This window comes from Convolutriloba macropyga, chromosome 1, assembly GCF_964194025.1.
Source record: "Convolutriloba macropyga chromosome 1, txConMacr16.3, whole genome shotgun sequence".
NCBI classification, from domain to species: Eukaryota; Metazoa; Xenacoelomorpha; order Acoela; family Convolutidae; genus Convolutriloba; species Convolutriloba macropyga.
This window is the reverse complement of record NC_134468.1, coordinates 31,424,688-31,438,612: the sequence shown is the minus strand read 5'-3', so window position 1 is coordinate 31,438,612 and position 13,925 is coordinate 31,424,688. Positions and strand designations below refer to the sequence as shown.

Below are 13,925 nucleotides of genomic sequence, written 5' to 3'. Positions count from 1 at the left end.
GCTCAGATCTCAAAGTAGTTCTGATCAAAACCTTCTAAAGTTTAAGTGTAAGTGTTTGTTCCATACAATTAACGAAATTCTGTAATACATGCTATTGTAAAATACATAAAAACTCGGTTTGGATTTAAAAATAGTTCCGTTATTTATGTGATTTCAAATTCATGAAATTCGAATAATCACTAATTCAAATAAATAGCAAACAAGGAGGCTCGGTAATGTGCGTAAGCACATAATGTTCCGACCCCGCTCATCCACATTCTTGACTTAATTGGCTACCAAATTCTGAAGAGATAGAAAACTTTCAAAAACATACACATCGTTCAATAAACAACCAAAGAAATACGATAATGCCACGCCAGAGGGCCTATAAAAGTTGTTGATATTAGGACCACTAGAAAGGACAAAAATAAAAATCAAACAACAAACATTATTTACTACCAAATCTGTTCCAAAAATCATTAAAAAAATCAAACTCGCATCAGATAAAAATCTAACCAATTTAACCTATTCTTTACTAGAAAAGATATAGGACCTGTCCCCAATGCGACTGTTAAACAAGTCCACAAAAAAGAACAAATAGGTGCGAAGTTCAAAAATACTTTTCCATTTTTGAAAACAATTAATTTCGCAGTTATTAACGTCAAAAGACATCAAGTGAAACCATCAAAATGATCATTTATCAATAAATAGGAAGCAATTGAGACATTTCATTATGCAAGGTCTGATTGCTCAAAGTTTCAAAGCCAAGGGGACCAAAGATTTTTGTTATAACTTGAAAAGAAACCAACATCCTTTGAAATGTACAATATAAAAAAAATCTAACATTTTATGAAATCTCGTAGTAACAATTGTAACAAAGCCGAGAAACAAATTTTTGAATCTAAATCCGTTATAAAACATAGCTCACTGGAAACGGTTTGTGACCTGTGTTTACAGAGACTGAGCTACAAATCCACCGAAAAATTATTTTGAAAAAATGAAGCTCGAAAAGCCGAACTTATTTTTGAAAACAGATATTTTCGATAGCCATATCAGACTTGAGATTAAAACAAAAAGCGATGAATTAAGTTTCAACACCTCAGGAAACCAATCTGATCTGTTAATAATGACACTTGGTCACGAGCCCACAAAAAAACAAATTCATAAAGATGCCAAAACTTCAAACAGTTTTACAACATGACACTGTTCAAGGCACTATAATTTAGGATGTTACCCGCAAAACATGTGAATTATTATTTTACCTTCATCCTATCATCACCCAGTGCTCGAACCCACGACATCCACGCCAAGTCCACGCAAGATCTTGGATTTCCACGATACCAATTCCAAGTCCACGCAAGATCTTGGATTCTTCAAGAACCACACGAGGGTTTCCAGGATCTTAGCAGGAACTTGCGTGGGTTTCCAAGTTTTACTTTTTTTTTACAAATGCTTCAATTTTATCCCAAAATTACTCACAAAGACAAAATTTTGGTTCGATTGCCCTGGATAACAGTCAAAACTTAGAAAAAAAACAATTTTTTTCGAGCCCACTGCAGCATTTCCAAGTTCTTGACAGGATCTTGACAAGATTTTGCGTGGTTTCTCAAGATTTCGTTTTCCCTTATTTTCGTCAAAACGGTGCCTTATAAGTGCCAACCTAACTCAGCGAAGACAGTTTTTATTTGATTTTTTTGGCGATAACAAAAAAATGCTTTAAGGTTGAAAAAAAATTATGATTGAATTCATGTCTGACAAACATGTTTGTAACCTACGAGGCCCAAATTGACCTAATAACCTAGATGCCTTAGATTTCTGATTGACAGGCTTCCAATGTATACATTTCCTCAATTTGTGATGAGGACAATAGTTTTTTCTTTTTAGCAAATAATTTCAAACAATTTGCTCAGACCAAATTACGTCTTAATTTCTACAGCAAGGGTGAAATGTTTGATGTGTCGGCGCCTAATGGGAACTTTCATTGGTGGCGCATCCAACATTTTCAGAGGTAAAAATCATATCACAAAAATAGTTTTTTCCTCAATTTGGGGTAATTTCGTGTTGTATGGAAGAGCATTGTTACTTCTTTTCCTACTTCACTGTTGCTGGCTGCTTGTTAATGTGTCAAAGTACCAAGTACATCAACTCATAACAATTGCTCTGCACATTGAACGCTCCGTATGGATGCTGCTTTGCTTTCCAAAGTTAATGTCCGTCTTTTCACGTAAAATTTTTCTATTTAGCAAATATTTTCAAACAATTTGCTCAGACCTAACTTCATGTCTTAATTTCTACAGCAAGGGTCCAATGTTTTATGTGCCTGTGCTTAGTGGGAACAATCTTTGAAGACGTTTCTAACAAGTTCAGAGGTGAAAATCAAATCAGAGAATTCATTTTCTCGATTTGGGGTACTTTCGTGTTGTATGAAAGAGCATTGTTACTTCTTTTCCTACTTCACTGTTGCTGGATGCGTGTTAATGTATCAAAGTACCAAGTACATCAACTCATAACAATTGCTCTGCACATTGAACGCTCCGTATGGATGCTGCTTTGCTTTCCAAAGTTAATGTCCGTCTTTTCACGTAAAATTTTTCTATTTAGCAAATATTTTCAAACAATTTGCTCAGACCTAACTTCATGTCTTAATTTCTACAGCAAGGGTCCAATGTTTTATGTGCCTGTGCCTAGTGGGAACAATCTTTGAAGACGTTTCTAACAAGTTCAGAGGTGAAAATCAAATCAGAGAAATCATTTTCTCGATTTGGGGTACTTTCGTGTTGTATGAAAGAGCATTGTTACTTCTTTTCCTACTTCACTGTTGCTGGATGCGTGTTAATGTATCAAAGTACCAAGTACATCAACTCATAACAATTGCTTTGCACATTGAACGCTCCCAAGGCAACACTTACAGGAACCACAGTTTTTCCTGGAAAACTGACTTTCTTGATTTCGGCGTCTTTTCTATCCCAGAAACGACTTGAAATGATTATCGACAACGTCATTCAAGTTAAATTAGCTTTTTCTCTGGTTTCCAAGAAAATTCAGAGAAACACGCCAAGACTTGCCAGATCTTGGGTTCCCACGGCAAGACTTCCAAGAACCACAGTATTTCCTGGAAGGGTGATCTTCTTGGTTTTTCTGCTTTTTTAACCCAGAAAAGGCCTTTAACAAGTAAGCACAACGTTATTCTGCAATAAATAACCATTCTCCCTAGTTTGCAAAAAATCTTGGGAAAACACGCAAAGACTTCCCAGATCTTGGATTCCCACGCGAGCGTTTCCAAGTACGTGCAAGTTCCACGCGAGCGTTTCTAAGATCTTGGCAAGATCTTGCAAGTCCTCGCGTGGTTTTCCCAGGATCTTGGAAGTCCTCGCGTGGGGTCGCGCACTGGGCAACGAGTCTTCCTTATAAAAGGACTACTTACACATGACAACAAAAAGAAACTCAAAATGTGAACAGTATAAACTTTTGAAATTTTTTTTTGAAACTAAATGGTCGAAGCACTCAGTCACAACGCATAATCAAGCCAGGAAAGAATTTGCATCAACCAAAAAAGAATTGAGACTTCCAATAAGTGAGATGGAGTTACGTGGTAACAGCAAAAAGCAGACAGATTTTTTTTAAATTTAATTTGAAAGTCGTTAAATCAAACAGCTATAGACTGAAATCCTCAACTCGATTGAGTTGTACGTTTTGTGAAAGCAATTAGGATCTATAGTTATCAATTATATGGCGTATAAAACGAAAAGAAAGACAAAGTTAGGCAAAACCAAGAACCCATCAAGTTTCGCGAGACAACTGTGTCTAAGCCGAAAAAGGATAAACTATTGAACAAAAACAATTAACATATCCAGATATGCCTTTTTCTAACGTTGTGCCGTTTTCAATGTTGTGCATTTTTTTATTTGGGCTTGTCATTAAGGGGTAGTGGGACAAGGAAAAAAAAGATCTCTTAAAATACGCAATTATGATAAAATAGAAAAGAAAAATTGAAAACGCGTAGAAACCATTAGATGAATATAAAATCGTTACCGACATTACTATATACGTCACAGGAATTTAATTTCCGCCTGTCCGCCTGTTTTTACTGCAACTGCGCCGGAAGTCGAGAGAAATAAGATAAAAATAGTGGAAAAGTTCGAAAATTCACCGATATTTTCTTTAAAAAAATATAATAAAAGTCTTAACAGATATCTTAACAGATATATTAAATATCAATTGAAAAAAATGTCTAGGTTTTTTTAAAACTCCTAAAACTAACTGGATGTTTGATTTGAGGCGCTAAGCCATTGAACTACAAAAACCATAAGAAATGAAAAGAAAACGCAAGAAGGCCATAAAATTTTTACAAAAACAATTGGCCAGAGCCATGAATAACCATGACCTTAATTCTGAAACCATAAAGTAATTCTTTGTGTCTCATTTATTGTACACAGTATTTGTCGTTAACTGAGCCTCGATTTGAAAATCTTTTCGGTAATTTTCATAAAAAACCTTTAAATAGCGGAAACTTTTTGAAAATTTTTGAAAATTGCCTCATTAAAATCTAAAAAAATATATCTTAAGGATTGATGGTGAGATGAAAATAAACCCAGAGATTGCTGAATGTCCAACAAAACTTCAATCGTTGAAATAGTTGCAAAATAGATCATTTCTATACAAAAATTTTTAGTTCGTCAAAAGTAATGCTTTTTTTTATATTTATCGACTTTAAATTTATAAAACATTGGCAAAATAATAAATCCAGAATACTCATAAAGCCAGCGGGAACACAACTAGCTCTTTTTTAGGTTAAAAAGAATTTGGCCGCAGTTTGAAAGTATCTACCTCCAGCAAATTTAAAGCAAGTGGGCTAGAAAAGCCATTTTGGAGACAAAAATTGTCTGAAGTTTGAAAAAATTTAGCCTAAATTCTAGCCAAACACTCGGACCGAATAATTCAGTAACCCTCCTCTATCTTTAGAGATAAAGTCGATAACACTACAATAAACAGTTTTAACATCTTTTAGCAATTTTGACGAAAATTTGGTCAAAATTTACGAAAATTTAGTCAAAAATGTGAAAAAAAAAGCTGAATTACCTCTATTATTCACAAATCTTTAAACCTCGATAACTTCATATAAAAAAAATTGAAGAAATCTTTTTATTTCCATAATTTACGCTGGATTGGCTTTCTAACGATACCCACGATAGTGGGACAAGGAAACAAAATGATCTCTTAAATTACGCAATTATGATAAAATAGAAAAGAAAAATTGAAAACGCGTAGAAACCATTAGATGAATATAAAATCGTTACCGACATTACTATATACGTCACAGGAATTTGTTTTCCGCCTGTCCGCCTGTTTTTACTGCGACTGCGCCGGAAGTCGAGAGAAATAAGATAAAAATAGTGGAAAATTTCGAAAATTCACCGATATTTTCTTTAAAAAAATATAATAAAATTCTTAACAGATATCTTAACAGATATATTAAATATCAATTGAAAAAAATGTCTAGGTATTTTTAAAACTCCTAAAATTAACTGAATGTTTGATTTGAGGCGCTAAGCCATTGAACTACAAAAACCATAAGAAATGAAAAGAAAACGCAAGAAGGCCATAAAATTTTTACAAAAACAATTGGCCAGAGCCATGAATAACCATGACCCTAATTCTGAAACCATAAAGTAATTCTTTGTGTCTCATTTATTGTACACAGTATCTGTCGTTAACTGAGCCTCGATTTGAAAATCTTTTCGGTAATTTTCATAAAAAACCTTTAAATAGCGGAAACTTTTTGAAAATTTTTGAAAATTGCCTCATTAAAATCTAAAAAAATATATCTTAAGGATTGATGGTGAGATGAAAATAAACCCAGAGATTGCTGAATGTCCAACAAAACTTCAATCGTTGAAATAGTTGCAAAATAGATCATTTCTATACAAAAATTTTTAGTTCGTCAAAAGTAATGCTTTTTTTTATATTTATCGACTTTAAATTTATAAAACATTGGCAAAATAATAAATCCAGAATACTCATAAAGCCAGCGGGAATACAACTAGCTCTTTTTTAGGTTAAAAAGAAATTGGCCGCAGTTTGAAGGTATCTACTTCCAGCAAATTTAAAGCAAGTGGGCTAGAAAAGCCATTTTGGAGACAAAAATTGTCTGAAGTTTGAAAAAATTTAGCCTAAATTCTAGCCAAACACTCGGACCGAATAATTCAGTAACCCTCCTCTATCTTTAGAGATAAAGTCGATAACACTACAATAAACAGTTTTAACATCTTTTAGCAATTTTGACGAAAATTTGGTCAAAATTTACGAAAATTTAGTCAAAAATGTGAAAAAAAAGCTGAATTACCTCTATTATTCACAAATCTTTAAACCTCGATAACTTCATATAAAAAAAATTGAAGAAATCTTTTTATTTCCATAATTTACGCTGGATTGGCTTTCTAATGATACCACTCACAACTCTCTACGATTATTATATCGATCGGCCAAAATTGTCTGAACAAAAAAAACTCATTTGGGGTATATAGTTCCTCCCCCCTCATAGAGGGTTCGAAACAACAATTGGAAAATCAGTCCACTCAAGTCTTTACCCCATTAAAAGGACTATAGGTATCGATCAATTAGGACTCACGTTGCATCAACAATCCCAACTATCATTTTGATAAATGAGTTCACACATTATTAGCCAAATTTACCTTAAAAAAACAAACAAACATAAGATGGCAAACGTTAACAAGTTAGTCGACAATGTCAAATTTTGATTGAGTAGGATCCTGACAGTGAATTTGAACAAAGAAGCGCAGTAAAATGTATTTGCACATAGTGTCCCAGCACCGCTTATCCACTTTTTGGCCTAATTGTCTACCATATGAGGAAAAGATAGAAAACATTAAAAAATTCTCACATACTGATCAAAAGGAATTGGTCTATAAAAAACATTGATTCTAACTCAAACCACTTAGAGAGCTAAATAATGGCACATTAGTGGGCCAATTAAGACTCCAAGACTAGACAAATAAAAATATCAATTACCATTAACAACCATTTACATCCAAAACTCAATGTCTATTGTTTGAAAAAAGATTCATAATATAAAGTCAAAACAGCATCAAACAAAACCTCAACCAAAACAAACTAGTTTTTGTTTCACTGGAAAGAACATGAGACCAGTCCTGAATGAGACCTAAAAACAAAAAGACAAAAATGATCAAAAACGGCAAAGTGAAAAAAATATAATTAAGGTCTATTAGAACGAATAATTTCATTTAATGAGAACCATTAGATATCCGTGGAAAATTTAAACAAATTTATATTCCTTCATACCTCAACATTGAGAACTCTCATTATCCAGAATATGTTATGTGTCAACAAAAACAAACAACAAATCCAGACTAGAAACACAAATTATCTTTTAAACTGTGCTCGAAAACGTGTCCAAGACGTTAAAAACCATAATCTATTCCATGAAAATTAAGTTATAATCGATTGCACGTCTTTTGGACACCAAACACTCGCATAGAAATAAAAGAAATATATACATTAAAAATAATAGATATATATATATATATATATATATATATATATATATATATATATACATTAGGAACACGTAATTATTTTGAATATCGATATTTTGACTAAAAAGTCATGTTAACATTTAAAAAAAAATATTGCATTTTGCATATTTGTTGAGTTAAGTTAGAGAAAAAACTGGCAAAATACTCTTCAAGAACACTTTCAAAGATTGAACAAGTGAAAATTGCTTTTTTGATATTAATGAAATGTGTGTCAGCAGATTAAATGTATGTTATCCGGCGAATATAAACATAGCGGAATAAAAAGAAATATATGACCTCTGAAAATTAAGACTAGGTAACAAGTACTAAAAAGTATACAAATTTTTTTGAAAACAGTTTATATCAACAACTTAAAAACTTTGGCTATCAATTGAAATCAGTAAATAGATTCCTCTATTCCTCAGTTACCATTGAGATCTGTCATTATTCAGGGATTGTCAAACGTCTACAAAAGCAACGATAAATGGACAAAAATCTTAAACTAAAATATTTTTTGAGAAAAAATTGTTATCGAAGCCGTCCGATGTTTCGCTTTTTTACAAAACTAAAATTTTTAAATGCAACTTTTAATTAATGAAACAATGCTGCATGTAGACAAAGAACGCCAAAAAAAGAGAAAACAAAAACTTCCAAGAAATTCTGCTAAAGACGGCCGAAGAAGTTGAAATCTTAATCTGTTCATTGAAAAAACTCATGGGTTTAAGTGTGCGTCCTTTTCAAAGGCCAATACTGTGATATCTGATCTGCCCATAAAGTGACCTTGCAAGAAAACGAGCCTAAAAAACATGAAAAAGTCCAAAAATAAAAAAAAATCGTAATAATTGGTGGTATCAAAGCAGAAAAATTATTACGTAAAATGTAAGGCCGAAAACGAGATTAAATTTAAATCTATCAGAGAAAATTTTGCCTGTCTTTTTTGACGTTAGGCTACAATTCGACCAAAAAGAGAAAAAAAGCTCATTGAAGCATTGTTTATATTTAAAATATTTTTTTAAAAACTCAAAACTAACATAAGCTTTCAAAAAAATCTGGATAGGTTTCCTTGAGACTCCCTAGTGAACCAAATGGAACTGTCATCATTACGCTTCATTTCGGTAATTAACGTAGAGAAAAAACAAACAAATCAAAAATATTTTTAAAAGTGCATCGACTGATTACAATCCGAAATCATTTGAAACCTTTCAAAAACCGTCGATTAGATCAAAACCAGCCTTGCTATTGCCATGCATACATTAGGAACACGAAATTATTGTGGATATCGATATTGTGACGAAAAAAGCCATGTTAACATTTTAAAAATTACATGCATTTTGCATAATTGTTGAGATATATTAAGCAAAAAACTGGCAAAATTTTTTTTAACGAACACTTTCAAAGATTGCACACATGAAACTTCCTTTTTTTGATATTAATGAAAAGTGTGTCAGCAGATTAGATGTGTGTTAACTGTCGAATATAAACATAGTGGACTAAAAAGCTTGCTTCAATCCAATAATAAAAAAGGTTAATTTTTTTTTAAAAATTAGCCACAAATTGAGAAAAAAGCTCAAAACGCTCTTCTGTTTTTAGAGGTGAAACCAACAATACCATTTTTACGAATGTTACCATATTTTTGCCAGAATTGTCCAAAATTTTGTTTTAAATACGGAAAATGCGAACAATAACAACAAAAACTAGTCAAATGTGCATAAAATTTTAAACCTCGATAAATCCGTGGAAGAAATGTAGTTCAAAAAATGTTTTTAGTTTTACATTCTACGCTGTACGGGCTTTCGAATGATACCACTCACAACCCTTTGCAATATTTGGATCGGCCAAAAATGACTGAACAAAAAAACCCGTTCCAAAATAAGTTCCTCCCCCACTAAATTGGGTCGGAACAATTCAGCGTGCGACAAATTAAATTTACAATTGGATACGGCACCGTTTCGCCTATTTAAAACCTTATTTTTTTACAGGCCAGAGAATTAATTTTTTTTGTATCAAAGTTTTGTCTGATTCAAAGTTTGACGAAAAAAACCGAAAAGTTTGCCCATGTCTTTTGCACAAAAGCAGAAGGAGATAATGTACAAATTGGGCTACCAAAAACTTAGGTTGCTTAAAGTTCAATTGAGAGTGTCCAATAACGGCTTAGCCAAACTGTTATCTTTTCCTTAGTCTGATCCGCTTTCAGAGACAACAACTGATTTTCAAGAGTTTATTTTGCTGTCTGTTCTTCTATAAGCTTGCATGCTTTTTAAATAAGAGCTTACAAAGGTGTGGTTTATACCCGCATTTACGATCAAAATTAAGTGTGGCACAATAAAACTTATGTATGATATTGAATGAAAAGGTTTGGCATTGAAAGTCATGAAAAATCAAAGTTAGAGATATGGCTTATAAAGCGATTATGAATATGAACTCAATAAATTTGAACTAAATAACAAGGGGAAGGATTGGGGGGCTAAACGGTTACAGACCGTTTACACTACGACAAGCAACAACAAAATTTAGCAAATAAATTTATCAGAAATGAACAAAGTAATTGACATTCGAAATTCAAATTTATTGCTTCAAAAGTTTCCGCTTGAGTGAGTTTTATGCATCGGTTTCACATAATTGAATGAGTAATCATTTGCCCTCCGCGGCCAACGATGAAGAAGAATCATCGTCAGTTTCAAACACTTTACGTAATCTCAATGCGGGACGTTGCACTATGCCAGTGCTGGTCTTGATGTTGAAATTTCTTGCCACTTCATCTCTACTCACATATGCTTGGACGATCCGACCAATGGGCCAATTTCTTCGGGGCGTAAAATTTTTGTAGAGCCAAACAAAATCGTCTTCCTTGAGCTCAGCGTTGGCTTGCTGCCATTCTGTCCGTCTGTTAAGTTCCGGTACAAACTCTTTGAGAAGACGAGACCAATAGTGGTCCAACAGGGTCTGTGGCTCCTTGAAGTCTCTAATTGAAAACCTGGTTCTCTTGTTTGCCAGAGGTTTTAGGCAGAAGTGGCGTCTTCTCATCAGAAAATGATTCGGTGTTAATGGTTCCTCGTCGATCAAAGTGCTCCCAACATGCGTCAGTGAATTAAGGGCGTGAATTAAGAATTCCTTCTGCCTTAGCTACGACTGCATGGAAGACTGAAAGGTTTAGTCGGTGGCTTCCGAGGACAACAAGGAGGCTTCGTTTGGCCGACTGGATAAGTCGTTCACAAACCCCTCCGGAGTGCGGTACCAGAAGTGGGTTGAACGTCCACTGGATGTTCTGTTGCGCCAGCTGGAGACGCATGTAGTTGTTGTCTGGTTTGTAGTTTTCCTAAAAATTGAGTTTCATTGCCTGGTTAGCTCCAACAAAGTTTTTGCCGTTGTCCGAAACAATGACATCAGGGTATCTTCGTCTGGATACAAAGCGTCGAATAGCCATTAGTAGACAGTCAGTGGAGAGATCCTCACATTTCCAAGTGTACTGCTCGTGTGACCAAGCATGTAAACATGCAGACATAATTGAGTTCTGTCTGGGTTCTGGATTTTTCAATGTGAAAAGGACCGAACATGTCCATTCCAATATTCACAATTGGGTAGAGTTTGGAGTGCTCCGGAAAGCAAAAATTTGGTAGAGCAGCCATCTTTGGTCTGACATTGTCTGCTCGCCATCGGCTGCAGATGAAGCAGTACTTCCCTAAAGTTCTTAGAGCTCTGCGGATTCCAACTATCATTAACGTTGCTTGGATATGTACACGAATATGTTCAATTCCGTGGTGCCCGCAGTCGTGATGTGCTTTCTCGATAAGCAGTTTGGCAACTCTGCATTTGCTGTGGAGTATCACCGGATGCTTGCTCTGAAAAGGCAATCCAGATTTCTGAATTCGTCCCTCAACCCTAAGGAGTCCGTCGCTATCCAGAAAGGGTGTATATGGTAATAGTTTGTCCTTTTTCTCTAGGGGTAGTCCACTTTGAAGTCGAGAAACTGTGTCCTTGAAGTGTGTGGACTGAAATATCCTCAAGAGAAAGTTTCAAGCCTTGTTTTCGTCAGCCGCGAAGTCGTCCCAGTCGCAAAGTACGTCGCGTTTGATCGACCTCTTCAGTACGCGTACTGCTAAAACACTGTCCTAATTTTGCAGAGGAGTCTAGGCCAGTTTGAAAGTCTGTTTGGATCTACCAACGGTTTTTCACTGGTCTTGTCATCAACTTGAGTGGCGTATGTTTGAGCTGTTTTAACGCCGGAGAATGTCCACTCGCTCTCAGGTTTGATCAAGAAAGAAGGTGCTGTTATCCACAATTTTTGAAGATCGCATGGAGCTAGACCTCTGGTACCATTATCAGCTGGGTTAATTTTTCCTGCTACGTGTCTTTGTTTGAGTTCTCAGCAATTTTGATGAGCCTATTTGCGATGTACATCTTCTGTCGATCCTTTGATTTGATCCAGCTGAGTACTGCAGAGCTGTCGGTCCAAAATTTTTTGCTCTTCACATCCATTGTCATCTCGGTCTCACAGAAGCCTGCTAGTTCTGCTCCCACTTTAGCTGCTTCGAGCTCCAACTTGGGAATGCTCAACTGTTTGATTGGTGCCACCTTGGATTTGCTGATGACGTAGCGGGTAGCGGGTAGTTGGTGAGCCGTCAGCAGATATTGTCCTCAGGTACACCACTGCTGGTACTGCTGAAAGTGAAGCGTCTGTGAAGGTGTGCAACTCGTGAATTCTATCGACGTTGGGAACTAGACATCTGGGGATTTGAATTGGAGGCATATTCTGGAAGTCTTCCATCCATTGATGAATTTTGTGGTAATGTTCCTCTGATAGTAGCTGGTCCCAATTGTGTCCTTGTTTGATGACTTTTTGCAAGATGCATCTCAGTCGAATTGCAAAAGGCGAGATTATCCCAATGGGATCAAACAAAGAAGCAGCCATTGAGAGAAGCTTTCTTTGTGTGATATTCTCTTTTTCATAGCTGAGTTTGGGTTTCGCAAAAAGAAGTTGATCGGATTCAGGGTTCCATGTTTGACCAAGTATCCTTTGCAACTTTAGAACTCCAATTCTGTCTTCCTCGGGAATTTTTTCCAGCACAGCAAGGTTATTGGTGAGAAACTTGGTGAGGTTTAATCCGCCTGTTTTGAGAACATGTTTCAGCTCAGTCGCTGTAATTGCTGCCTCTTCCTCTGTTAAGAATGTTTGAATGAAGGCATCCATGTAGAATTGTTTTGTGATTGAGTCAAATATCTTTCGGTGTTCTTGTCTGTTATCGTTGGCACACTTTTGCAGAACAAAAATTGCGCAGGCAGGAGAACAAGTTGCTCCAAAAATGAGTCGTTGGTATTTGACTGTCCTCTCCTCATCATTGTCGCTCCACAAAAAACGGAAAGCATCTTGGTCTTCTTCTCTGATTCCAACTTGTATGAACATAGCTTCTATGTCTGCTTTTACTGCAACCTCGTACTGACAAAACCGTAGAAGCAGTCCATGTAGATTGCACAAAAGGTCCGGTCCCGTTAGCAGTGCATCGTTCAAAGAAACCCTTTTGTGTTTTGCGGCTGCATTTGTCACTCGTCTTATCGTGTCTGGTTTTTGCTTGTTGATGGCGGGATGATGCAGTAGATACCAAATGTTCTTTGCATCCTGGTTCGTAACAGCTGCTATGTATCCCTTATCTATATCATCAAAGATAGTGGTCATATATCTCTGTTTCAGTTGGTTGTCTCTCTATAATCGCTTCTGGAGGGCGTGCCACTGAACCCTTGCCATGAATTAGTTGTTGGGCAGTGTGGCCAAGGGAGTCCAATCTCCTATCTTTCCCCGTTTTGATGTGTGGTCTCTGCCAAAGTCTTTAGTGCTTTCTGGTCCTCTTCTTTGTGTCCCTTTGTAGAACCCTGACTAAAGTTGACACCTCAAAGGTCCAAAAAAGATGTAGAAGGTTTTCGTCCGGGTCGTCACTACCTCGCTTGAGATGGTTGAAAAGAGTAATGTTGTGGTTGCTGCTTCCTTTATTGGTTGGTTGAAAGTACTCTTGTGGCACAGGGCCTGTCAAAATCCATCCTAACAATGTGTTGACTCCGTAGGGTGTTCCTGGTTTGCCGGTAGTGAAGTGTCTTGGAACAGTAGCCAGAAAAGCATCAGCTCCTATGAATATTCCAATTTTATTGTCACGAATTTGTGGAAAATTGATTTCTGCCAGATGATCATGGTCTCTACAAAGTCTATTGTACATTTCTGCGGGGACAGTTGGCATCTGGAACTGCTCGATGGAGGTTGCGTACACAGGAAGACTTGTCACCGGTTTTGAGCTGCGAAGTGAACCAATTCCAACGATGACAACAGCTGTTGTCACTGTGTGCTCCCCATGTAGCGAAGCTAGATGTAGTTCTATATCTCTGGGGACTCGAATTCGGAGAGCATCA

At 35.9% G+C, this 13,925-nt stretch overlaps 1 protein-coding gene across 1 annotated transcript; it reads right to left on the bottom strand.

The window, feature by feature from the left end:
- Positions 1-10,682: 10,682 nt before the first annotated feature.
- On the bottom strand, positions 10,683-13,203 carry LOC142338369 (uncharacterized). The gene is made up of 3 exons (XM_075388132.1): positions 12,073-13,203; positions 10,986-11,521; positions 10,683-10,848 (listed from the first exon to the last, which is right to left on the bottom strand). Exons 1-3 carry the CDS (start codon positions 13,201-13,203, stop codon positions 10,683-10,685), a joined length of 1,833 nt encoding a protein of 610 aa, XP_075244247.1.
- Positions 13,204-13,925: the final 722 nt, after the last annotated feature.

What these genes read in the sequence shown, in the direction of transcription:
- LOC142338369 (XM_075388132.1), bottom strand. Translation starts at nt 13,203, where the DNA reads ATGACCACTATCTTTGATGATATAGATAAGGGATACATAGCAGCTGTT. An exon ending in AAACAGTTGAGCATTCCCAA is followed by an intron (nt 11,522 to 12,072) that starts GTTGGAGCTCGA and finishes AGGATATTTCAG; the next exon opens with TCCACACACTTCAAGGACAC. An exon ending in CGAGCAGTACACTTGGAAAT is followed by an intron (nt 10,849 to 10,985) that starts GTGAGGATCTCT and finishes CTCAATTTTTAG; the next exon opens with GAAAACTACAAACCAGACAA.